At 45.2% G+C, this 26,397-nt stretch overlaps 1 protein-coding gene across 1 annotated transcript in view; it reads left to right on the plus strand.

Annotated features, from left to right (window-relative positions):
* nbas (NBAS subunit of NRZ tethering complex) overlaps positions 1–26,397 on the plus strand; it is a 118,480-nt gene that overhangs the window by 22,052 nt on the left and 70,031 nt on the right. The window contains exons 19-31 of the mRNA XM_018730316.2: positions 2,824–2,902; positions 3,383–3,487; positions 4,002–4,138; positions 9,124–9,210; positions 10,472–10,625; positions 11,160–11,342; positions 13,820–13,993; positions 15,364–15,497; positions 16,530–16,592; positions 19,236–19,358; positions 19,512–19,614; positions 21,347–21,564; positions 25,026–25,138. Coding sequence (XP_018585832.2) covers positions 2,824–2,902; positions 3,383–3,487; positions 4,002–4,138; positions 9,124–9,210; positions 10,472–10,625; positions 11,160–11,342; positions 13,820–13,993; positions 15,364–15,497; positions 16,530–16,592; positions 19,236–19,358; positions 19,512–19,614; positions 21,347–21,564; positions 25,026–25,138 — 1,673 coding nt within the window. The remainder of the gene's footprint in view (positions 1–2,823; positions 2,903–3,382; positions 3,488–4,001; positions 4,139–9,123; positions 9,211–10,471; positions 10,626–11,159; positions 11,343–13,819; positions 13,994–15,363; positions 15,498–16,529; positions 16,593–19,235; positions 19,359–19,511; positions 19,615–21,346; positions 21,565–25,025; positions 25,139–26,397) is intronic.

The raw sequence follows: 26,397 nt of genomic DNA on the forward strand, positions 1-26,397 counted from the left end.
AGTCTGTTCTGAACATTGTGGTCCTCTGGTCATCGTGAACCACCGGACGTTGTGTTGCAGTTCAGGGTTTTTTCCCTTCAGTATCAGCCCTATTTTCTGGTATCAGCTGCCTTCATTTGAAATGGCTCCATTGCTTCGAATGTGACCATTTCGGGTTTTGGATAAGATTAAGGACATGAGTGCAGAAGTGTTGCCATATTTGTGTACGTTGCTATCTTTATCCCTCCTCCGGTTTGCATCGTGTTTTCTTTTTCTCTGTTTTGCTCCTTTAGTCGACATTTGCAAAGCATATGAATGTGATGATAAATCAAGACCAGAAATGAATGAATTGGAGGATCATTGTCTCTCTGGTACCATGAGACTGTTCTTTGTCAGATGATCTTCATTGCACTCTGCTCTGCTGAAGAGGATTCCCAAGTCCATTACAGGAACTACATTACTCCTTAATAGAGAACCATATTAATCAGCTGGGGAATAAAGAAACATTTATAGATTAGTGGTTAATCTATCAGAAGTAATTCATGCCACTAGTGTTGAGTGCCTGGGAACGTGTAGTGAAAGGCCTTTGTAATTAGTAGGTATGATAGCTTTAGGTTGGACCATCATTTGCTCACACACACACACACACACACTTACAAGTGGGCCTGTTCCATTTATCCCCATCCTTCAAACTGCACCATTCCCCACCATTTACAACAGCCTCAAGATTTACGGCACACACCTTGCGCTTTGTCACCTTTTGTTTGCCTTTCGATTTGGGAGTCGGGCATTGCAGATTTGATCAGAATGCCGATAGCACTGGAATCTCCACTTACAGGCCAAAAATCGTTCAGCACACGGAGAATATGGCCATTAGGCCCCAGTGTTTTTCCCCGTGCCGTTTGGCACATTGTAATGCCTTATTGACAAGGTGCAGCTAACTGAAAAATAGTAAACTTTTACTGAAGTCTGTGCTTTCCTAATGCATGAGATGATTAATTTCTTAATTCCTTTTTAACTATACAACTATTACTGAAATGTGTGCGATCAGTCTGAGCAGTCTTTGACAGGCATGTCTTGTAAAGAGACGTTAAGTTATTTCAGGCCCAGGAAAGTATAATTTGAATCAGTCAAGACTACAGCAAACCGAATGAAAGCTGTCCCGAATGATGCATGTTATAAGTAAAACCATAATTTTCTCCATTTCTCTGTTGGCTTAACGAACCACACGGCCCCAATTGTGCTCCGCCAGGACAGTGAAATTAAAATTGTTAATGTAAGAACACCAAATAAATTAAACAAACCTGATGAAATGTGACGCAGACCGCCAGGCCTGAATTTAAAGCCAGTGAAATTAAAAATCAAGTAGAACTAAGTTTGGCATCAGCATAAAAACAAACCTGATGAAATCTCACATTTCTCCTCTTTATTTTAAAGTTACATGGTTTGGTTTCTTATTTTAGGCTGATGTTGGCAATAGCTTTTTTTCTCTCTTTCCTTCCCCACTGGAACACCAGCGATGAACAGCAATACTGTACTTCTCTCATTCGCTGCCTGCTGTGAAAGGGTAGGGGGTTTGTTGAGTGGCTGGTTATATGTGGAAGTAGATGGGTGGTGTGTGAACTTCTGACACAAGTCTGCCCCTGCAGATGAGCAAAACACACCAGCATCGTCCACTGGCGGGGCTTCCAGAAAGTCCGCCGCCTGCTGAGCGGAGACCGACAGGGTATGCTAGCGATTGAAGAGTGAGATGCTCCAGAGGTTGGGATTTGTTTCAGCCTCAGTACTGTGATCATAGTGGTGCTTCTCCAGAAGAACCTGGACAATCAACAGCTGTAGCTCAGTGCTGCAAAAATCCAGTTGGATTTAAAGAAAAGTCTGAGAATTTTTACCCCGGGTAATTCATTCATCCACTCATTCATTCATTCTCCTTGTCTGTTTTCCTGCTCATATGTTAGTCATGTGTTGATGAGTTTACCTATTCCAACTGATCTGCGCCTCGTAGTGGTGGAGGTGGTGGGGTGATGTCATGGGACCTGCTCTGATGATACCTTCGCCGTACCGTCCTCCCCACAGTCCCAGGCTGTGAAGATGGCGATTAAAAACATCCCCTGGAACTGAAACCAACACGGCACCCTAGAAATAGAATGACCTCAATAAAGTAGCACAATTGCCAGCAATGGCTGCTGGACTTGGCCTCGTCACTTAGTCTCTCTCTTCTAGCCAGGGGCCCATGTTTAATTTTGGCTGCAGGTTCTGTGTTTCTGGTTATTGTAATGAAGATTAAGGAGCCACGGATTGAGGGGGTTAGGGAGAAGTGATCCAAGGAAGCCATCAGTTGCCCATGGGCAAGCTTCAGATGGCTTGAGCTCCACTGTGTCTTTACACAGAATCCCACGACACCATGGCACTGTTGGCATGTCCCAGAGGCAAACGGTCAATGCAGGTGTATAAAGGGAGAACCTCTCCAGCTGCCTTCCCATCCCTGTTCTGACCATGGTCACAGCAGGGGTCTCCTTCCCCCGTTTCAGGTTATATTCCCGCCTCCATCAGTGAGCAGCAGCGTGTGATGCCTGATTAACGTTATGTGCGATTAACAAGATAATGGAAGCCAGTAATGTGTGTTTATTCATTAGCTCGGGAAAAATGATGCTCTGAAGCGCCGTGAAATGCATGTAACAGGTCGTCGGACGCACGCTAATGCACACAGGTCAGCAAATGTAATTACCTAAAGATCACGGAGGATTAGATTGGGATGGCTTGAAGTGCTCCCCACTTTTTTTCTTTCTTCTCAGTGCAGCGTTTTGTAATTTATGGTAAATTTTTGTTTTCTTTCCTCTGCAGACTCACCCTGGAGCAGAAGGAGCTCTGCAGGAACAGACTGAAACTGCTGTCTTATTTGGACTGCTTGGCTACTTATGAGGTAACGGTGGCATCCGTTCCTTTGTGTAGCGCTTGGTTTCAGAACCGGTGTGGAATGTGTTCAAAACAAGTTCTCATCGTATGCATCAAATGAAAGCACATGTATTTTGTTAACATTCCTAGTTTTTCACATTTGCTTTTTTACGCCTAGGCTGGTGTTTTTTATTTTTTACAAGGATGGGATCATGATGTAACGTGACTACATTAAAAATTTTCATTACTTAGCCTTAATGCCAAGCATCAGGGCCAAGTGGTTTTAAAGACTGTGTCCTCCCACAGTAGGTTAAGGCATATCAGCACACTCTTAAGTAAGTTTGCCGTAGCTTCCGTTGAGCTGGGGGTAAATGGCAATGTCTAGTCTTAACCGTGGGCTTTGTTCCATCCCATAATATACATCTTGGAAAGCAGGGCTGTTGGTGGTAGCAGTGGGGGGATAATAGAGTGTAGATAATGTGATCAGCCGCTCTGTCCTCATTCACAGGAAGTGCTGGGCGGCCCACATGCTGCAGAGCAGAGATACGATGCAGAGTTCTTCAGAAGGTTCCGGAATCAGAATATTGTGCTGTCAGCAAGGACCTACGCCAGGGTGAGCGCTCTTTGTTACGCTGCTGCGCTCCGGGGAGCGTGACATTCCACGATATTGTACCAAGGTCAGTGCATTAACGCCGGCGCCTGTGCTCTGCGGAATATAGTCGCCACCTTGGACCTGACAGACCACTTCCATTTGCAAGCTCTCTCGCCGGGAGGCCCCCATTGAAATGCCACTGAAATAAGCACCTGTCCGGGCCACATGTAGGGAATAAATTCAGGGCTGTGCCTCACCCCGGCTTCCTGAAGCTTGAGTGCATGCTGTTCGGCCTCTGCAGGTCTCCCGCTTTCTCTTTCAGCGGCTTCAGGAGCACAATGGTTCCTGAAAGAGCTGCAAGCGGCCCACGCAGGACATGCCACGTGTTCAAAGGAAGGCTCTACAATGGGCAGCTTTTGGCTCGCCGTACTACCGTGTTTCTGTTTCAACTGGTCTCTTAAAGCTCATTTCACTATCGTCATTGGGAGGGTTTTTTCCTTCTCAACTGGTATTTTTGGCTATTTCTATTTCCCAGGAGAGCAATGTGCAAGCGCTGGACATCCTGTTCACGTATCATGGCGCCGAGCTCCTCCAGCATCGTCTAGCCATCTTGCACAACTTTCCAGAGACTACTTCTCCTCACGAGTATGCTGTGCTCCTCCCGGAGGCTAGGTAAGATGCAAGTCATCACTGCATGATCTTCCAAGCCCTGTTAGGTCAATGTGGTCCTCTTTTACTGTGATTCTACACATCACTGGTTTCCGTTGTGTTCTGCTGTCACTCCAGTGTTTCCCCCATCTGTCATGATGTGGCCTTATAAATACCTCATGCTTCATTGAGCCCAGACTAGGAACTGTGAAATGGCAAATACCACGTTAATAAGACGGTTTAATTCAGTTAGAATCTGTCTGTGTGACTTTTGGGATCTTTCTTATCTGTGCTCACATGAAAGGATTATGATGATTTTCCTAGGGTTCCTGGCATCTTTGTAGTCATTGAGTACTGCATGATTCCACTGAATAGCTACAACTGGCAAATTTGAGGGAATTCTGTCCCAACGTTGCAAATGAGCTCAGAAAATATCAAAGACAAAATGTTCATGTCTGTCCTCTGGATGTGTTCCAGTGAGGTGACATGGTGGGCAGAGCCGTGACATTGTCCTCAAACAACCCTGAATCCCTACTGCAGTATGCTTGATCAAGATACTTATCTTGAATTGATACTGTAAAAAATTACCCAGCTGTGTAAATGGCTATATCAGTATAAGTAACTTTCTGTACAAACCTAACCCTGTATACACACACACACACACACACACACACACACACACACACACACACACACACACACACACACACACTGTCTGAAACCGCTCGTCCCAAGTGGGGTCGTGGCAAACCAAGGCCCAACCCGGCAACACAGGGCGCAGCTCTGGAGGGGGATGGGAAACATCCAGGATGGGACGCCAGTCTGTCGCAACACACTCCAAGGGGGACTCGAACCCCAGACCCACCTGAGAGCAGGACCTGGCCAGTCCTAACCCTGTAATTAACCTAAAATATAAATGGGCAGAAATTAATGAATATTGATTTTGGGAAATAACTAATATATGTGCAAGTGCTGTCATGTTTTCTGTTACTGTAAAATGTGACTGAACTCTCTTGCTGCATGTGGAACTGTAACCCTTTCCACGAGAAAATCAAATTGCCAACAAGTCCTAAGCGATCTTCACTTAGTCTTTCCATGTGTCATTCAGGTTGGAAAAGTGCTAAAGTGGATCATCGTTTCCATCTGAAAGATGGAGCTATTTTACTTCCACTTCAGGACAGTTACTGCTCTTTAAATGATATCGACCAAGGAGAATGTTACGACTCCTTTGATATTTTAAAAGACCGTTGATTATGATTATGGATTTGTGGTGTTTGGGGGGGTGACCTGACATGTTTTTGAATGACTCGGTTGTTAATTAAAGCGCTGATGACTAATGTGTGGGTGTTCACACCAGGGACTGAAAAACCACTGCTCATTCAGCACAGAAAATACAGCTGTTTGAAAAATCAAAGTGAAAAGGTGAAGCTCTTGGGTAACTGGTTCATCTGTCGCAGTCATGTTCTCTGTCCTCTTTAGCTAGATTTTGATCGGAGCTTCATCAATGTTTGTAACATTTAACAAGCGTGCAGTTTCCCTGTGCAGTGCGTAGCCAACTGCCACCTTGGCTATATAGTATGCCTGCGTGTTTAGCCCATATGACGGCCCCCTTATACCCCAGTTAGTGCTCAGGATACGTTCCTAGAGCGTGGCTTGCTCACCAAAACAGTGGTAAATGGGAAGTTATTTTGGCATGTAGTGTATTAGTTAGGTGAAAATACAGATATAGTAGAACAAGAATGAACTGTTCCTAAGTGATTTTTTTACTATAACACCACACTAACAGGTAACACTCTCTGGAATGCACTGAGCTGCGTATCCAAGTTGTATAAGAAATAGACTCACCACAGCAGGTCTGGCTGCAACTATCCTCAAACGGCACGATCTGCGGCTCTTGTTTACTAGGCAGACAGCAGAGTCTCATTCACTCCTCTAGTGTCGCTTAGCTGAACGGGCATGGGGAGCGTGAGGGCCATCACACAGCTGGACCATGAATATTGGGCTCCCGGTGCTACTTTACAGCCCTGAACATGGTGGGCTGCCACACACACACACACACACGAAACAGAGCCTGCAAACGCTAAATAACTGGTCATGTTTTATGTCATATTGTCCTTAAAATGGAGAAAGAGAGCGAGAGAGAACAAAACACTTCTGTGTTCCACTGCATGAGGGCGCTACAATAAAACAACTCTTGATGGTGCGAGATTAAGCAGGGTGCTACTGTGTCATGAACTGAAAGAGCTTCATAGCTCTTCTGTGTTTTTGCCAACAGACCCCCAGGACATTGTGGATCCTTTTCTTGTGAACTACTGAGATACATATTTTGGAAGATGAAAACATTTCTATTAATTTTCTTAACATTATTCTTTTTTTTTTTTTTTTTTTTAAAGATTACAGTTTACTAGATCAAATATGATCTGTAATTATCTGCCAAACTAGTAGGTTGCAGTGAACAGCATCCAAACAGGAGATAATGTTTTGTTTTCAGTTATTTTATTTTAAATGTAGCTTGAAGTCAAAATAGTCTTGAAAAAGTATTTCAATTATCTTTTTTTTTTTATTTTTATTTTTCATTATGTTCATATTCAGAATTTGTACAGAATGCAACCAGTGAACAAATTAAGACATGTCTGTATTAAAAAGCTTTTGTTGATTTGGATTTGTGAACAAATTTATTTACAAACGGATGTCTGATCTCAGTTCTGTTCGTAACTTCAGGAACCAGCCTATAGGTTTCAAAAACACCTTTTTCATCCAATGCCCCCTGCTCTTCCAAAGCGCACCACATGCAGTATTTGCCTTGTTTTGTATTCAGGAACTGCTCATTCCTTGCTGTGCTAATGCTATGTTTTATGACAGATGCTGCACTATGACACTTTGTTTTTAGCATTTTAAATAAAGGAAAGATCAGACTTGACTATATGTTGAATTGGTTTTTGGTTTCATCTAACCAGATGAACCATTTTCTTTTTGAATTTTTTCAAATTTAATGGAGCAGTTGAGTGTTTCATGCTGTTTTATACCAAAACATTTTTTATCATGATACAGTTGTTAAATCCGAAAGGGCATTTGCTATTCTCTGATATAAGAAGGTGCTGGACCATCCTCAGACCGTGGGCCATTTGGTCTCCACACTGAGATATGGAATTTTAAGGAGCAGCCTTCTTGTAGTAACATAGCCCGTAATCCAGCACTCACGCCTGTCTGCTTCCTGATTGGGCCTCAGCCAAATGGAATTCAAAGTATATCGGTAGTGTAGGCCAAAAGGACCCTTTTAGTGTGTGTCACACAATTTACTCTACTGCGTACCCCAAGGTAAACCATTAATAAAGCCCGCTACTTGTCCTTTACAGTGGAAGTGCTGCTCAGAAATTGAAACCAAAGTTTATACGCTTGTGCAGAAGGTATCATATGGAGCAGTAATTTGCACACTGGTGCAGTGGGTAGCACTGGGACCTCAAAGCTGCTGTGCTGTGGGTTTGGATGGGTTGCATTCTGGTGAAGGACCTGAACTTATCAAGTGGTCATCAGTTCAAGTCCCAGAAAGGACTCAGGTGTGCCCATTTGCATGGTTTTGGTCTACTTTAGTTTTTTATTTTTAAAAAAAAAAAAAAAAAAAAGCTATAATTTTAAAAGAAGGAAAGTGTCTGCTGTGTAATTAAAGTGAATTAAGTGCAGCGTGAGACAAAATGGCCCATTTCCACTGCAGATGAGTGCAGGTTGTGTTTCTCACAGTTGTGAGACTTGTCTGTGGTCCTCGGGGGTGCTTTGGGTAGGTGGAGACGGTCACTCAGGTGGTTCACGTATCCATGGTGCCCACAGAGTGCTTCCACACAGTTTTATTTTCAAAATTTAAGTGGGACATTGCGGTAATAACAGAGAGCAGCTTTAGAAAATGTCTCTTTTCATTACCGAAGGGAACGACAGCACTCCCCCCCAAATGAGCTCTGTGGGCAGATGTTCTCATGCAGGTCCTTTGTTGGAGAAAGCTGGTCCTAGATATCCAGTTGGCCACATTGGAGCGTACCTTTGTTCTAAGGTGCTGATGGGAGGGCAGACTTGGGTTACTTTTTGCGTACCATTTTGCAGCAGTATGTACAACTTAATGAGGACATAACCAGGAGTTTTATATGTTTACTGAGAGGAGTGGGATGACTAAGATCTCTAAAACTTTCTGTAAGCTTCCTGTAAAAGTTGTGAAAATTTGGTTTTTAATTAGGACCCTAAAGCCACTCAACATTTCCAAGTGTGCAAAGGCAGCTGGTAGCGATTACAGCTGCTGCCTTTGCACCCAAAGGTTGCAGGTTCGAATCCAACCTCCAGCTGTAGTACCCTTTAGCACGGTACTTGCCTTAAATTGCTCCAGTGAAATTACCCAGCTGTATAAATGGGTAAATAATTGTAACATTGTAAGTTGCCCTGGAAAGAAGTGTCTGGTAATTGAATAAATGTTAAGTGTCTGAAGAGCCATAAATCTGTCCAAGGGAATCTCATTGGGTAGGATTACTAAATGGTTTACATTTACATTTATTCATTTGACAGACACTTTTCTCCAAAGCAACGTACATCTCATAGGACTAGGTTAAGAACTAGATTGATTAGTCATAGGTTAGGTTGGATTAGTGGTACCCAACTGCAATTTATAGGACTGTGTGTTTCACCAATTAGTTGTGTTAGTTTCATACAGTTTCACTAGTGTGAAGGTAAAGCACTTGCTGTTGGTTACTGCCAGGTAACTGCTTTAGTATTACAAAGAACAATAGGTGGCACTATGTTTATAACTCTTGCCTTGCAATCCTGGATTCCACCTCCTGCCCTGAGCTAACCCAGCAAGAATTTACAGGAAAAAAGGGGGAGAGGGGTCAATCAAATAAGTCGGCGTTCATTAATCAGGGTCATGTTCCTCGTTCACCTTCAGTATATTATAAGTAAGCTTAAGTAAGCTGTTGTGCTTAGAGATACATGAGCATTTAAGATATATCTGTCCTGCCCCGTTCACTCCACAGATATGACGACGAAGGCAACCTGGTGCTGATACCCTGGGATGAGCAGAGGCACCGGGAGCAGGATTGGTGTGAGAAGCAAGAGTGCAGGTAACTTCCTGTCCCACAGAGTGCCCTGTGCAGGAAGAACACACTTTTATGTCCAGATCTGCTCTGGCCAAGTGTTTCTGTCTTGGAACACTTGTGCACTTAGCTGCACTGCCACTGTGTCAGTATCAGCAACCATCAGTCCCAGCAGCACACAACTTTATTGCACTTATTACATTTATTTGGCAGGTGTTTTTGTCCGAAAAACAATACAAAGGTGCATTACATCAACAAACGGAGGAGTCTAGATCCAGACACATGATGTCTGAGTACAGTCGGTTTGTCGCATACCACCGTATAGACCAGTATGCATTACAGAAGTAGTTTTGCAGAGATTTTGAATTCTTAAAAAAGAAAAAAAACACAGTTGGTGCTCTTATATAGTGCTCATATGAAATCTGGAATGAAGTGAGTCCAAGAGAGATGATATGAGACCCTTCTTCAATATTTAGAGGCATTCAGCAGTTCTGACAGAGAGGGAGATCATTCCACCATATCAGAGCTGGAATCGAAAACCTTTGGTTCTTGTTTTGGACCTTTTCTGTGTGGGACCACCAGGCGGGCAAAGGTGGAGGAGCATAACAGTCTGGCACAAGCATAGTGAGCAGTCAGCTCTTGAGTTTCGCACAGCAAATGCAGTGATGGTCTTAAACTTGGATTATATTTATTAATTTGTGGAACTTTTTTTTTTTTTTTCCCCCCAAAGTGATTTACATGTTTGAGCTTCTTAAGGTACTCCAGCAATAGATGAAATCCAAACCTAGAAATGCTGCAGCTCTAACCACTACACCCCCTGCCCTTATCTGAAAGCAACCACCTGTGTTGTAGGGACACCCCACACATTGACCTGCTTGTCCTGCCATCCTCCTGCTACAGCACAAGTGGCAGTTTGAACCTGAAAAGGAAAGCTGACCTGTTAAATGAGCACTGCTGTCACAATAATTATGGTCACACTGCAGTTGTACTTCGCTTGACACTTGCAGTGTGTCTAATTGTGTTACAAATCCATCTATAGAAGCCTATCACTGTCTTCTTATTAGTATTGAATAAACAGCTGTCGTTGTGACGTGCGGGAGACGAGTGCCGGTTGCTTCGCACAGTCACCATGCCCGCTAGGCGCAGGCTGTAATGGCTGTAATTTTGAGCATCCTCTACAGTTAATGTGTCAGTCCTGTTGGCATTCAGTTCATCTGTGGGTATTGTGCGTTACGTGAGCCACCCCAGCTCTCACATCACCTTGACACTCTGCGCCCCCCCCTCCCAGGGCGGTGCTCGAGTGCCATGTGCAGGACGAGGACCGCTTCCTGTATGACGAACAGCCGGAGCTCTTCCGGTTCCGAGCAGCGACACCCTCCATCGAGCTCTTGACGGACTGGTACCTGCAACGGGCAGGGGACATTGACAGCTGCTCCCGGCAGGTGGGCACGCTTTGATGATGTCATTGTACATGTGCCACCAAGAGAATATCTTTCTTGCATGTGAAGTGTGTTTCCTCATGGGAGTTGCGGACACTTTCCAGAAGAGCACTTTCAATTTCCTTTGTGTTTATGGGCTTAAAGTTCCAGCCATAAATTCGTAGTCCAGTCCCTGAGGAACAATAGTCTTATTTTACCGAGGCAAGACAGTTGAAAATAGCATTTATTCCCGCATTTTGGTCCATGCTGTCGATTCTGTTCTTGCGGACCTCTCTGTCAGGGGATTTGAGGATGGGCTGTAGTCATTTTGCTCTCAAGGGAAATTCTCAGTTAAAATGTCAGTCAGTCTTAAGTAAGTAGGTTCTTGCATGAGAACCACTTAAAAGGTGCCTTGATGCTCCCGGAGGGCATTGTTTGCATCGTACCAGCATCTCGATCCCATGACTCATTGTCCTTCAGGGTAATGAGTGCAAAGCCTGGGCAACTTTCTCTCCTCAGTGATGAACACCAGAGTGCTCTCTTGCTGCCTGTCTGCAGGTGGATTGCGCTCTGTCACTGGTGCGCCTCGGCAGGGAGAGGGACGTTCCCGGCTTGGAGCAGCTGTGCGATGACCTGGTGACCCTGGAGACACTGGTGTACGAGGCCGGCGAGCTGAGCCTCACGCTGAGGGAACTGCAGCACATGAAGGACATCGACAAGCTGAGGCTGCTCATGAAGAACGTGAGTCCAAGCTCTGGTGTTACACAGACCATGCACAGCTAGTGAAGTTCTGGGATCTTGTTGATTTGAAACAAAAGAGCATAAATGAAAGGGTTGGTGGAAAAAATATTTGATTTTGACTGCAGTGCAGTGGAATGAGCTCCCTTTCTCCCTCATAGCTGCTGAAATTATTGCTGTCAATATTCAAGAGTTTCGAAGCACATCTCTTTCAGACCCACTTCTCTCTCAATCTCCTATCTGCTCCATAAACTTGCGCTAAATTATGTCTCAATTAGTTCTATATTTCCTATCAAATCTATATGCAGTCACTCGTGATGTGTGCTGGTAAAATTGACCATTTTGGACAAACTGACTACTTTGACAATGACTGTATCTATGACTCTTCTTTTATTGTTGAAACACTTCTTTCTGAGACGTATGTGGTTTTGGCAGAAAGTGTCTGCTACATGAATAATTGTAAATGTGTTTTATTACCATCAGTGCTTTCAAAGTTTTCAAGCATTTTAGCAACATAAATCCAGGACAAGTAGTGTTGGAAAATGGTTGTGTTTAAACTGCTTGCATCACCAGGCTTAATGTTTAAAACAGCTTCCAAACAGAGAGACTGTAATGAATTCATGCCTTGGTAAATGAAATGCGACGCAGCAATGCATTAGTGTTTGCAGCCTTGATGCTATTTTTAGTTGCTGAATGTTTTACCCAAGTACGCGCGCGCGCACACACGCATGCACACGTTTTTATAGCTTTTTGATATTCGTCTTAATAACTAGGATTAATTAATAAGCAGGATGTATGCGTCCTTGCACAGAACGAGCAAACATTTGGATTATCCGTGTAATTAAGCTAATTTGTTTACAGTTCCCGTCTCCAGAAAACCATTTTGTGGGAAAGGGCTTGCAGGGATGCAGCCGAGGAGCCGATTTGCGGCGTGTCACATTGGCGTGAAGCGCGCGAATGTGAAAATGAAGAGCTTTCCGAGGCCTCGCCGTATCAATGAGTTCACAGTGCTGTGTGTAATTCATCGGTGAACAGGGTCTATGGCTTCCACGCTGATCTGTGTGAATACTAACAATAAGCCTGGGGCAATCGGAGGCGGGGCCCCTCCCCGGTAAGAGCCCGAGGCAGCCAAACGGGGTAGCCGAGCACGGCAGCGGCCTTCAACACCGCCTGAGGATCGGCCACCATACCTGCTGAGGCTCTGCAGGAAGGAAGATGAAACACAGGGCCCTTGTTGTCAGAGTGCACAGCGAAATGCCTCCCTTTGTGTCCTGCAGAGGACCGGAGGCGTTTCTGACAAACACGCACGTTTGCCGGCACTGTAAATACGCCATCGGAATCAGTGGACCTTTAAAAGGTGGCATATCTGCAAGAAAAATCACAGCACTTGGAGAGCCACAGGAAATAGTCTCTGCTCACATCCCTCATGTTTTGTGTTCTTATGTAAGGGACTGGGAAATTTTTGTTGCCTGCTGTCAAGGGGGGGGGGACACAAAACACTTTAATGTTCTTATTTTTAACCCTTCACTGCAGACTTTGTTCCTTCAGCACTGATATGTGACTTGTGCTCTTTGGACCATTGTAAACATTTACCATAGCTTCAGAAACACACTTCCTAGGTGTGTTTGCATGTTACATATGGGAACCAGCAGGTGGCATAGTGGTTGCAGTTGTTTCCGTGCAAATCCCAGCTCCTGCTGTGTAGTACCCTTGAGCAGTGTACTTTGCTTGAATTGATACAGTGAAAATGACCCAGCTATGTAAATGGGGAAATTCCTGTAAGTAGCTTAGTATAGAAACCCTAGTAGAGTAAATCACCTTAATACTAGTAGTAGTAAGCATAAGAATGTTTAAGAGCAGTACAGTCAAGTTGTACAGCACTGCCACGGAGTCGTTAATCAGCAGTAGGAGATGCTTGAACAAAGCGATGAATCGAAGGGCTTCGCCAATGTTCTGATTAGCAGACTGTCTAATGTATAACAGTGACGTCACATTGACTCACACATTACCAGCAGGACTACGGCGTGCGCGTGACACCGTCCACAAACGATGGGCTCGGCGACGGGCCGTGCAAGTGTCTAAAAGCTGCTGACGATTGGCGTGAGCTGCACTGCTTTCCCTGCACGCTCTTCCCCCCGTGTTTCCCAACAGTTGTTGCAGCAGGCTGTTAGAAGAGGCTGATTCGCACACACTGACAGCAGTACATAATTGCGTTGGCCCTGTTCGTTTGAAGCGCACGCGAGCGCTGCTTGTTGGGAATTCGCCATGTCAGACAGTGCAGGTGTGAGACTTGTTCCGCTGTTTGTGGCGGAACAGCAATTTGTTGTTGTTTAAAAGACGTTTCATGCTTATTTTACAGATAAAACGCCAGGGGGGAGGGACTCAGAACACCTGAGTTTTGTAAAGCATGCATGGCACATTTTTAGCAAAAGGAAATGCCTCTGAGCTATGTGTTCTTTTTCTGCCGTGTCCCCCATCAGTCGCCCGAAGAGCGCTATGTGAAGAACGCTTACCAGTGGATGGTGCCCTTCCTGCACAGGTGCGAGAGCCGTGACCCGGGCTCAGCTCGCACCATCCTGCGGGAGTACCTGGTCAGCCTGTCCAACGAGGACCTCTCCCTCCCGCTCAGGATATTCCAGCACTCCAAGCCTGACGTGAGTCATTATCTCTGGCGCCTGGACAGCAAGGAAATTACCGTTGTAATAGCATTTCACTTCTTTATTTAATGGTGCTCTTTATTTATTTATTTATTCCTTTTTTTGTTCCAGTTGTTGAAACAAAACAGGTTTGCGTTGTTTATTCCACAGGCCGTGCGAAAAGCCATCGCCGATGTCCGTAGCTCATTAGCGGCAAAGCCCATTTTGGTCATGGCTCCCGCCGCAATTTCATTGCGGAGCCAATTTATGGCCCCAGGGGTGCCGCCTGGATCTGGCCCCGGACCCATTACCGTGCTCGATAGCTCCTATGCCGCGCGGGCGACTGCAGCCTTGCTGTTTTATGTTTGGGGGAAAGCAATATACATCTGAAATTTAGGGGCCGCACGGCGCTACTGCAGTGGCCCTCAAGGATTCATTCTGGCGCGAACGTGAAATGCATTAGGGGCTGAATTTATACTCGCGCACGGGCTGGGCAAATTTACGGGCTATCCCCAGCCCTTCTTGGCACCGGCGTCCCGCAGAGTTGATTAGAAAACAACATCCAGGCTGATGGACGGTGGAGCGTTCCCCTTTGGGTGAGCTGGGCTGTTCCACACACCAGCAGACAGGGACACTTGCTGGCCCCTCCGCCATGACACCATTCTAATCGCAACCAAACCACAGACCCACCCCGAGTTGCTACGCTCCCATGTGGATGCAGTGGCACTGTGGTGTTCCTGCTAGCGTCTTATCTCTATGAATCAAAGAAGCTGCACTAATGAGGGTGCCGTCCCCCCTGAAACCGCACTTGCGCTCAGAGGAAACATCCCAATACATTTATAGCGTCTGAGTCAGCACAATGGTGTTAATGGGCTCGATGGGAACCCACTTCCTGTCACCTGCTTACCCCGGAGACTCCATTTCCTCTTGTGGAATTATAGAGGGTCGTGTCTAGACTTTTACTGTACCATCTCTTTTAATGTATTGAATGAATGAGCAATTTATAGGAAGGGGCCACTGAAAGGCGCAATTTCAATAGGTAAAGGCGCCAGGCTGTGATTCCACACATTTGGCAGCACTGCATTCAAGAGTGCATTAGAAACCGCGCATTTCACACAATGGGTGCAAGTGAAGATTTAATGTGCAGTTGAGACACAATGTGTTTTCTGTTTGCAGATGTTTAATTCCTCTGATGAGGAGTGACGCTACAGCAAGCAGAACCAATAATCTCTTGTTTGAATTTCATTTCATATCTTTAGCTTGCTACAGTTCACTGATACAAATGACATAATTATGGCTGCGATGATGTAGATGAGGTCGTCTGATGATGATGATGGTGTTGGTGGTGGTGGTGATGATGATAGCCTAGCACTTTCTTCCCCTTTCAGTGTCAGCAGAAGATCATTGGAGACCATGACCAGCTCATGTCTGTTGCCCTGGAGTGCATCTACAGCTGTGAGCGAGACGACCAGCTCTCCTTGTGCTACGACATCCTGGAATGTCTACCTCAGCGAGGTTACGGGTGAGGGGGGTCAGAGTCAAACAGCACCATCTGGTGTAGACAACCCATGTGGAAGAGTCTCTGTGATATTCAGTAAAAAGCAGCCCCTGTTTTTAGCATTGGTGAAAAATGTACCCTGTGCTTTCACCCTTAGCAAAAAAACAGCCATGTTTTGCCTCCAATGAGAAGTGAACCCTGTTTTTAATCTCCGTACGAAGTAGCCCATGATTTACCCCCATTGAGAACTGTAGACCTTTTTTTTTTTTTTAAAAAAAACTCTCACTAAGTGGGTAAAAGATAAAAGTGAAAGGTAAAAATGAAGGTACTCTCAAAAATGGATACAGTTTATTTGAATTCTCCTAAAATAAAACATCCTTGAAGAGCTTGGGCTGAGATTTTCTGTTCCAGATGTCAAAGTATCTCGACAAGTGGACACTGTATCACGTTGTCAGCTTTGACAGTGTCTCCTGGAAGCTGGACTTCTCCTCCGTAGAGTACCTTCACAGCGCTCTGACTTCAATCATGTGTGAACTTTGGCTCAGGGTTGTTTCCTGATAGCTTTTCAACCGTTTTGGCCAAGATCCACAAATCCAGTCATGATGGTGTAACTACTGCCTAGTTGCCGGTGCTTCCAGCTGCCAGGAAAAGTGATTGAAAATAAGAGGAGAGGACAGGCGCAGCCGCTTAGACTCGGGTATTTTATACTCCTGCGGGCGAGAATGAACCGGCTAGTCTCTTTCATCAAGGATCACATTGTTCAGCTGAACTCTGGGCATACAATTCCACCAGTAAATAACACGTCATACGTCTCGTCGTCCGTTATGCTTTTCTAGGTTATTATCACACACTTACTATGAGCGTTTATTTTGAGTGTGTGCGTGGGTGGAAAACGTGTAATTTCTGCTCGCATTTCTGTCCATTACATTAGAGTGATAAAGTGAGACACTTTGCTCTGTGATCGTGTGTCCAAGGAGCTGCACTTGGTGTCGGCATGGAGACGGAGCACCGGTGCCATCGAGTGTGTGTGACTGATTTTCCTTTTCTTCCCAGCAGGCCAGAAACCAACCTGACCAGGACTCTTCACGACCAGGTGGATAAATTAGAAAAGCACCTGAGGTACGACTGAGGAATGACACCTATGGACTGAAGTGGTTTAATTTACACTCTGGGGGAGGGGGAGGGGGAAAGAGCGCAATCCCTGTCATGTCTGCAGGCTCTGGGGACAGGGGATGAAGGGGAGAAATAAGCTGAATAATAGAAAGAGGAGTCACGCACAATTTAACACACGAAGCTAAATGCAATAATGGCCTTGGCTCAGCGTGGTTCTCCGTTACCTCGCAGTGGCCTTTGGGACATCAGAGCCGTTCACTTCGCAGTTTGACAGTTAGGAAAATTGAGCGCTCTTTTCTTATCTCACTTTGCTGCCGAGTCGATCTGTCCGCTGGGTAGCTGTCTCCTCACCATTTGGGTCTTTAACCATTCTTGACCCCCACGAATGGACAGGAGGACAGGTGATGTGTCCAGTACCTCTGACCTGTCTAATACAACTTGGAATTACTCTGTTCTTTCTATCTTCTTCATGTTTAAGACCGTTTATTTTATATATTAATAATTAAAAACCATTATGCGCGATTAAATTTTTATACAGCAAGACATCTCTTGGTTTGTACAGACTAGTTGGTCTGCTCTCGACTTGAGGACATATCTAGCAAGATATTTTTAGGACTCAAAGATATATTGAGGATATACGAAATGTAAGATGCACGAAGTGTAGGTGACATAGTGGTAAGAGCTGTTGCCTTTCAGTCAGTGGACCTGAGTTTGAATTCCTGTGCCATCTGTGGTACCTTTGCTCAGTAAAAATTGTACCTTTTTTAATACTCAGAGTAAAATACTTTTTCTGCTCTAGAAAAGAGTAAACCATTGTAAAACCCCTTACAGAAAGGGGTCAAATCAATAAATAATAATAATAATAATAAATGGTTTAGGGCTCCTGCCATTCCTTAGACACGCGACCCTCTCTGGTGGCGATGTGCTACTGCAGGATGCGGAGCTCACGTGTCAAGGTCAAAGAAATCATGCAGGGAATAAAGAGCTCAGTAAATCGATGCTGGCGAATGGAGGGGAATCACGGCACACTCTCTTTTCTTCAGTGGGATTCATGACTGCGCGCCCTGTTCCATCTCCACAGCTTTTCTCATCAACACAGCATTGCGTATGGAAATGGTCGGGGATCATGTTTCTTGCGGAGTCCTCTCTAGCTGACTGAGCACAGAAAGGACTGAGGGTAGAAACTAGCGAAAGGCATCCAATTATTTAATGACTGAAAAATGCTTCTGCAAAGCACTTGCCCCATGTGGGTTTACTTCTGTGGCGAGAGCTTTTTTTTTTTTTTTTTTTAAAAAAAACTTATTTATTTCACTCCTTTGTCCAAAGTCACTTACAATCAAAGGTTTTGTACGCTAAGCCACTTACTCTGGTTTAACTACTATATTTAGCGGCGTAATTTTTACTGTATCAATTCAGGGTAGGTACCTCAATCAAGGTTTCTGTAGTGGAAGCAGGGATTTAAACCCAGGTCCTTCGACTGAAAGGCAAGGATTCTGTCCGCTCCTCCACTCAATACCCGTGTACTCGTACGTTGTATGTATCAAACGATGAATTGCTGCCAACTTTTTTTTTTGCTCATGATCCTCACATACTGTTGTCTGTCTGACATTTATGAAGCAGTACTTACTGAAGTGCCCCCCCCCCCCCCCCCCCCCCGCCAATCCAGTTTTCTGTTACATTTCCCTAAATTAGCTTCAGTTAAGCACTGAACCGCTGAGTGTAATGAAACATCAGCCAAATGTAGAGCGCTCTGTAATTATTTGTGATTCTCTTTGGAAGGGAGAGGCGGACCCTCTGAAGCTGTAATTAGAGCTTGGCGTTTCGCCGTCATCCTGTTCCATCCTTGTTAGTTTGCTCTCCAGATTGGCCTTTGTTTAGTGTTTCGATGGGCACATCCAATGATGTGGCCTTTTCCAAACGTGAAGGCAGTGCTATGAGTGATTCAGAACGGCATTGAGTCAATCCAGAGGTGGGCCTCCTTCTGCATTGTTTTGATCATCGGCTCCATTTGCAGCCTGTCACTCATGTTATGACGAGGGAAATACTCCTTAGGGCAAAGGAGCAGGTGCTGGTGGAACAAGAGGCTGATCCGAAGCGGACTTCAAATGTGCTGGGCCCCAATTTGCATCCCTGGAAGCGTTTTTTGACACGTTTTTGGCGGTTTAAGTAACATACTGGGATGTTTTGGAGGGGAAAATAGTGAATTATCAAGCATGAGGATTCAACCTCCTAGTTCCCTTAAAGAAATGAACTGGTGCCATTTTTGACTGCTTTGTATAAATCATTTGACACAGAATAAGTACTCACAAAATTCATCTAGCCCAGCAGCTGTCATCCATGCTAATCAGAGATGAGAGTAAAAAGGGTTTTTGATAGGATTAATTCGGGAAGAATCCCGCAGCGATTCGGAGCAAGGTTGTTGTTTGAGTGCCTCTTTATTTGGTTTAATTGCTTTTGGATGCAGTGAACACAATATTTGCATTGCCATTGACAGAGTACATGGGGGGACAGGTGTCATCATCATGCTGATTTTGATGTAGGTCCCAGAAGGTTCCGTGCTGTTTGGCTGATCTTTGAGTAACTTTGATTGACCCGAATGCTTGGAGTGTTAACGTCCGAAGTTGAAAAGTATCTGTCCCCTCCTGGCAGTGTGGCCGAGGTGCTGGAGAAGCACGGACTGCAGAAGCCCATCTCTTTCGTGAAGCAGAGCCAGAGCAGCCGAGAGGAGGCCCACCAGCTGATGGTGAAGCTCACCCGTCATGTCGGACGCAAGTGAGTCCCCTGGGCGCCGCGCTGATGAGGTGCCTACAGTAAATTAAACACTTCTCTGCATGAGTTTGTTTCATCCTGAGAGCTGTATGAAGGTGGGGGGTGGAATGGAGCAGTGAAAGGCCAGAGAATGTAGGTGTTGTCTTTTGGCATCAGGACACCTCCAGTGAGTGAAAACTTGTGGAAAGGGCTGCTGCAGGACATGCTGGACATACAGCGCAGCGTGTACACCTGTCTGGAGCCGGACACCTGCCGCCAGGTGGGTCATCGCACGCTACAGCTGTTCTCCCTTCTCCATGGCCCTGTTTCCTGTTTTGATGGTCAGAATGGTTAGTGTTTGTTTCAGTGTTTCGAACAGAGATAAACGTCTTGGTATATCAAACCCCAAATGTTTTTGTCCCTCAGTGGTGTTACTCTGGCTGCTTTCTGCTTAAATCTGATCTCTTAACCTCTAAATTACCACGGAAGTGGAAAAAATTAAGCCTTGATCAAATGAAGGTTGTCTAGCATCAAACATCTGATGTTGTGCACAGCCACCATCAGCATAGAGTCTGTGCGTATTGCAGAGCGAAAGACATGAGCAATGATCTACTGACCTTTAATTCTTTGCATTACAAACATCTTTCTGCCAACTTATCAAAATGTCTCCTGAAAAGGTTCAAAAGAAAGTGCAAAAGGGTATATTAAGTGTCAAGTCAGTTGGAAATTATATTTTTATTTCTTCCCTGTGAGAAATGGCATTAATAGGATCCCTTCACAATGGGAATTTGCCTAATGGGGTGATTTCACAGAACTAATGAATCCTGTTATGCAAAAGAACAAGTGCATTTCAGTGCTTGTTTACTGGGTGCTGGTTTAAATGTCTGCTTTTCTGGATGTATTTTCCATCAATACCTTGGCATAAATATATCCAGGCTCAGAATAAACACTTGCTCTGCGCAGCAGTCCATCCCTCTGCTTTTGTCTCCAGACACATCAGAATCAGTAATTGAGGGCTGTAATTAATGGGTGGACTTCAGTGAGACACAGTTTTAGAGGCCTGATGGATGTACTGTTGTTGGCATCTCCGCTGGAGGAGAACTGGCTATACTTTGTGTTGGGAGAATTAAAACTGTTTTCGACAATTAAACGAGTTCCCCTTCCAACGAACTTGGCTGAATTCCATGTTAATACAGGGCTGTTAGGCTGACGACGTGCCCCTTGCGGCAGGTATGGGAACGGCACAGGGGGTCCGCGGCACTTTCTGAGAGTAGAACCCTGGTTCTGCTTGTCGTGGGTTGTAGCCCCTGGGATCATTCAGCCAGCCACTTGTGAAACGTGAACTTGCTTTGAGATCATCTCCTGGAAGTGCGTTTTGAAGCCATGGCTCAATCTGCTGTAGCAGGGTTGGGGCACGGTAATTAACCTCACAGACTAGATTTCAGAATGGATTCCTGCTCGGCACAGCCCATCGCCCTCCCCAACACCCCCATGAGACTCCTACTTCTTTCAAGCACAGAGTTCGCAAGGGGCAAATCCCCTAAATCCCTGTGTGGTCGTCTTTCCCAGAGGGGGTGTGGCATTGGGCGCACGTGCTCTGCCTCAGATGCAGCGGCTCTGGCTTGGGGGGCTTGCCTGATTAATGCAATGTATGTACACAGTGTGGTGTGTACTAACAAGATTGAATGGAGCCATTTAATTACGAAGCACAGAGTTACATTAACGAGAATTAGGATCCCGCACTGCACGTCATAAAAACAAACCCCACACTGTGTTCTGGATGAGCTGCACTGTAAATTCTTTTTTTGGGAGGTTTCATTCTGTGGTGGGAATGTTACCCCATCAGTGGTGCAGCATGAGTTGTAATTTCCAGCATCTTCACGTCTCCCCTCCCTCCCTCCTCTCCTCGCCACGTTTGGCTCTCACCTGTGTCTTTTTCTCTCTTCTCCCTCTCTATCTTCCCCGCTCTCTTGCCTCACCTCTCTTTCACTTTTGCTCCGCCCCCCTGCCAGATCTTCGCCGAGAGTTTGCTGTGTTCCAGTCGGGTGGAGGGAATCCGATTGGCGGGACAGCTCCTGCAGCGCAGTTCCATCTCCTTGGACATCCCTGCCGGCCCTTCGTCTCCCCCGAAGGTGCCGTATCAGAGGAGCGTGGAGCTGGTCCTGGCAGCGGCCCGCGAGTACTTCAACTCCTCTGCGACACTCAGCGACAGCTGCATGAGTCTTGCACGGTACTGCCCTCACACCACCGCCACCTCTGCTCCAGGAGGCGCTGTGCCACATCTCTTCTACTAGCCTGTAACCTTTCACCTGGCTTAGGAAATGCTCATGATGTCAGTTTTTTCTTTTGGTGTTGCATTTGCCAACTTCTCTCTTTGCAGTTCACTTTTTACTCATTTTGAGCGAGTTTTTGTATATAAAAGAATATTGATTATTGCTTTTGAGACTTTGATTTTTTGAAATTTTATTAATATAGCCTATGAAATACAATGCTTTTCTCTTAGTTACCCTAACAATATGTCAGAAAAGCTGAGGGAAAATAATTAGGTCATTCTTAATTCTGAAAAGCTAATTGAATTTTTATCTTTTACACGTTTATCGACAGATACCTAATATCCTGTTATGTACGTCTCCCAATTGCTGGCAACCAGGCGCGTCCTTTGAAGGGTACAGTCTGGAAAATAACGAGAGAGACTCGGGGCCGGTCCGATAGTGGAAACGACATCAATCAGTTTTTAATGTAAAATCTTGAGTTTTCGTCCTTAGCCAATGCGAAAAGGGCTGAGTCCCTTAGGATTAAAGAGTACGACAGTACGCACGTTCAATTACACCGCATTCACAGAAACGCTCTTTCTGAGGTTCCAATTACCCTTCGCGTGCCTGTTCCGGACTAATCCAATGCAAACCCAGCGGAAGCAGAGAACTAAAATTTGTTCCCTCCATTCCTTCTGAAGGCTCTTTTGCTTTGAGACCACGATTTGGGGCGGCCTGATAATGAAGGATTCTCTGCATGGCTTGGTGAGGACAATCTGGGCCCTTGCACTTGGCCCTCGCTAGGGCTGTACTTCGAACCCAAGTCTGGGAATTAGCACTTGTGCAGTGGTGCCATGCTCAGAGCTGCGGGCAGCGAGGACTCCAAGGTTGGTCGAGATTTAGAGGGAGCGAAGCAACGGCAGCCACCTCCAGTCTCCGTGGTGCCTTGGCAGCATGTCACGTAGCCACGTGTCAAAAATGAATAGAGGATGACGCCTACCGTGGTTCCTCTACGCTCCCAAAACTTTACCTTCAAGACTCCAGGCTTCCGTTCTGCAAAAATCTTAAGTCTAAGGCCTCAAACCACTTGTCTACGAAAACCTCCCAGGGTGTGACAACATAAGTAACTGTATTACCTTGGTGATATTCCCAGCAGAAAGTCCCTCTGCTCTGGGGACTTGATTTCACTGTAGTGGGACGACTTGTACGTGTACAGAAAGATGGACATTAGATCAACACTCTGTTGAACTGGTGAGCAAAATGCGTCCAGCAGGTAGTGTGGTGTTTACAGCATCTGTTTGCACTCAAAGGACTTGGGTTTAAATCTCTCTCCTGCTGTAGCACAATCGATAGGCCAACTTTCCCTGAATGGATAGTAAAAGTTACCCTGCTATGCTGTATGAATGGATTGCTTAATTGTATATAATTCAATACCGCACCCTGCTTTGAGTTAAAGTGTAAGCCTTGCTAACAGTACTTTCATTGTCCTAAGTCTTCCCAGGAACCACTTGAATTTTAGTGGACACCCCCGTGTGAGACCCCAAGATATAAATGAACAAAAATAAGTAATTTATAATGATGTTATTTAGCAACCGTGCGAAAACTGACACAGCTAAACATGGACACTGAAGTGTAGCGTGACACTTCCAGGGTCACGACCCACACCGCTCACCGACTGCTTGCACAGGGAGCTCATGGTTTCGTAAGGTATGCCCAGCAGTTCATCCAGGCCTGCCGCTACAATAAGAGCATTTTTAATTCTTTAAATGGTAATATGCTTATATGAAAGGAGTCAGTGATTCAGAAGATTTTCATTTTCTGATTCCATAAATTTGTTGTACTTTGAGGTGATCATCAGAGTACTGATCTGATTTTGAGGAGCATTATTTTGCGGCTTTGGGGAAATCTCTCCGCCTCCATTTCTCGTGGGTTAAAGCTGCTCAGAAGATGGAAAAAAGTGGCCACCACTTACTTCTCATTTACATTAATTTGGAAGCAATTTTCGCAAGGGAAGCAATATAGCCTAAATTATTCATGTTCCTTTGACACCCTCCTCCTTTTTTTGTGCAAATCCATTTTGACAAATAAGCACACATCAATCCGCACACTGGTACGAGGAGTGCATTTCAAGTGCGTTTCTTTTGCTTTTGGTTGCCAGTTAGTGCTTCCCAAGCGCGTTTTCTCAAGGCTGCCCTTGAATGTTAAGAGGAGTAAATCCTTTTTGCTTTCTCGTGTGTGCTGTTTCCCCCCCCCATCGATAGAACATGTCCTATTTTGGAGTCAGCGTGCTGCTAAATTAGATTTGGAATTGTCCTAAAGCTTTCAGACTTTGAGAAGAGTTGTTCTCGGAGATGCCTTGGCATCCACAAACAAGTTCCTTTTTCTGAGTTATTTGCGGAAAGTCTTCCTAATCGTACTGCCTTCTCCCAGTGTGATAGATTCTTGTAATTACAAAAAGAGCCTTAATCCCCTCGTCTTTGAGGTATTAGTAAAGAATCCCTGCACTCAACTCTTTATGATATTCGATTTATGCTCTGTAAAATAAGTAACGGAGTTATTTCTGCGTTGTGAGCTGTCCACACGTTTTTACAGTGAAACATGCTCTCAGCGTTAGGGGATCTGTGCCAGAGGGGGGTGCCTCTCGCATGGTCGGAGTGACGGGGTGAAGGGCTTCTTCTCTGGTGTCTGCACCCAGAGCAGAGCACATTTCAGTGAGTAAAACAAGGTGCTGTTAGCTGTGCTTTCTCTACCATGATTTTGTGGTTACCTTTCCTTTCAAAATGACACCTAGTGGCTTGGAGGACTAATTATTTTTTTCCCCCTTTTCTCCATGTTTTTTCCTCCGGGTTCTTTTTTTCTGCAAGGTTTAGGGTCACAGTGGGGCAGTGCTGATGACTCACGGTTCCTGGGCTGTGATTTTGGGTCCGGGTTTGAAGCCGCCTCTGTGCAGCATTAACATGTTCTACCCATGTTCACATGAATTTACTCCTACAATCCAAAGGCATACAAAAGAGGCAGCGATGAAGCAGTTCCACACCCACCCCTACCACGAAAACCACCAAGTTGTCTCCAAGAATCGACTTTGACTCAGTGGCACTTATCTGTACCTTAGCTACAGGGGTTAAGCCCTTAGCAGCAATCTTGTTGTGCCTTAATGAATGGCTGCACACGTTTATAGGGTGTCCCTCAGCACTTTATAGGTCTGCTATCTACCAGATCTGAATTTTACTCTAGAAAGCCATAAAAACTGGGTAACTTTGCTTTGTCTGCAGGAAAGAAAATCACTCTGGAAACCCTGACTGAATTTTCCCTAGCGTATCATGCTGCCCTTCGAAAGGGCATGCCATATGTCGCGAGACCAGGGATTTATTATGTTTTAGAGGGTGCTGTATTTCCTTGAAATGCTGAAATGGAAATGTAATCTTTGTTTTTCTCCCAGCTCTTGTTTACAGCTGATCTCGGATTGCCCCCCTCCCATCAAGGAGGAGCTGGACTTGATCAGCGCCCTCAGCCACCTGGAAGACTTTGATGTTAAGATCCTCCCTTTACAAGGTACAGTACTGAAAGCACACAGGGTTTACCAGTGTTTGTGAATCATCTTTTTACCAAGACCAACAGATCATGTTCTTAATAGAAAAGGAAAGGGGAAAAATTTTAGATACAGGTTGCTGAGAATGTATATTTTGGTCTATGGTTTTATGTGTATAATATATCACACCACTGGAATTGTCAAATAGTAATTCAAGTAAGCTGAAAATTAATCATTAATTATGTCCAACACAGCACTGTGCAAAAATAAGGGTATCATAAGGAAAGGAAGGTAAAATTAATTGCCTTAATTTCAAGCCTTGAGGTACTTGGCAGTCAAGAAGATTATGGTTAAATGGCCTGGAACATGTGACTCTGATTTTCACACAGACTAGATGTTGCCTTTGTTCTTTGCCCTTTGTGTTTACTTGGTCATCTTAGCTCACAGATGCTTTTATCCAAAGCGATTGCTGAAGGATCGCAGCTGGACCATTTTCATCGGTGCGGTTCAGGTTAAGAGCTTCACTGATCAGTTTAGTTTTCAACCAGTCAGACACAGTCCAGTCCAGTAGCCGCCTGTTGTATGTGGATTGAAACATTGCCGCCCAGCAGGAGTCACTAGAACCAAGTAACCGGTTCCCTTAGGCTGATCCATCAAGAGGGAGCGCTGGAGGGTTGAACAGCAGCGGCATCTGGCCTTTGCGTTAATTGGGCTGGAGCCCTGCAAGGCCCTCGGAGGGGAGTGTAGCCTCGAACCTGAATGCTCCTTGAATGCTCCGGTCCTTTTACTTTTCCCTTACACCAAATGTTCCTCTCCTAGCTGAACCCCAGGATGTGGTTCAATGCTTTTTAATGACCAAACGCAAAATAAATCCTTTCAAACACTGCAGGACTGTGTTTAAAGCTTCCTCTGTGTTTCTGGTGCGATAAACTTCCTGGTTTTCATGAGGACTTCTGCCTGCTGGAGCAATGCAGGTCGCAGGGGACATTCTGAGACAGAAGGCTGCCAGCTGGAAGCCTCCAGCTTCTGGGCAAATCCTCTGGACCTGGGTCCTTGTGTGAAGGGAACGTACTGTGTGACAAATATGAAGCCAAATATGAAGTCCTTTCAGTGGACACACATTTGGGATCACGTGGCCTGCAGGATTAATGCTCAATGACTGTGGATGTTCTCATGTGCCTCATACACGCAACAGTTCTCTTCTTCTGTTAGCAATGCATGCAATACACAGGTATTGTTCTCTGAGATGTAATGTATGTTGCTTTGGAGAGAAGCGTCTGCT

Source organism: Scleropages formosus, chromosome 1 (assembly GCF_900964775.1).
Source record: "Scleropages formosus chromosome 1, fSclFor1.1, whole genome shotgun sequence".
Classification (NCBI taxonomy): domain Eukaryota; kingdom Metazoa; phylum Chordata; class Actinopteri; order Osteoglossiformes; family Osteoglossidae; genus Scleropages; species Scleropages formosus.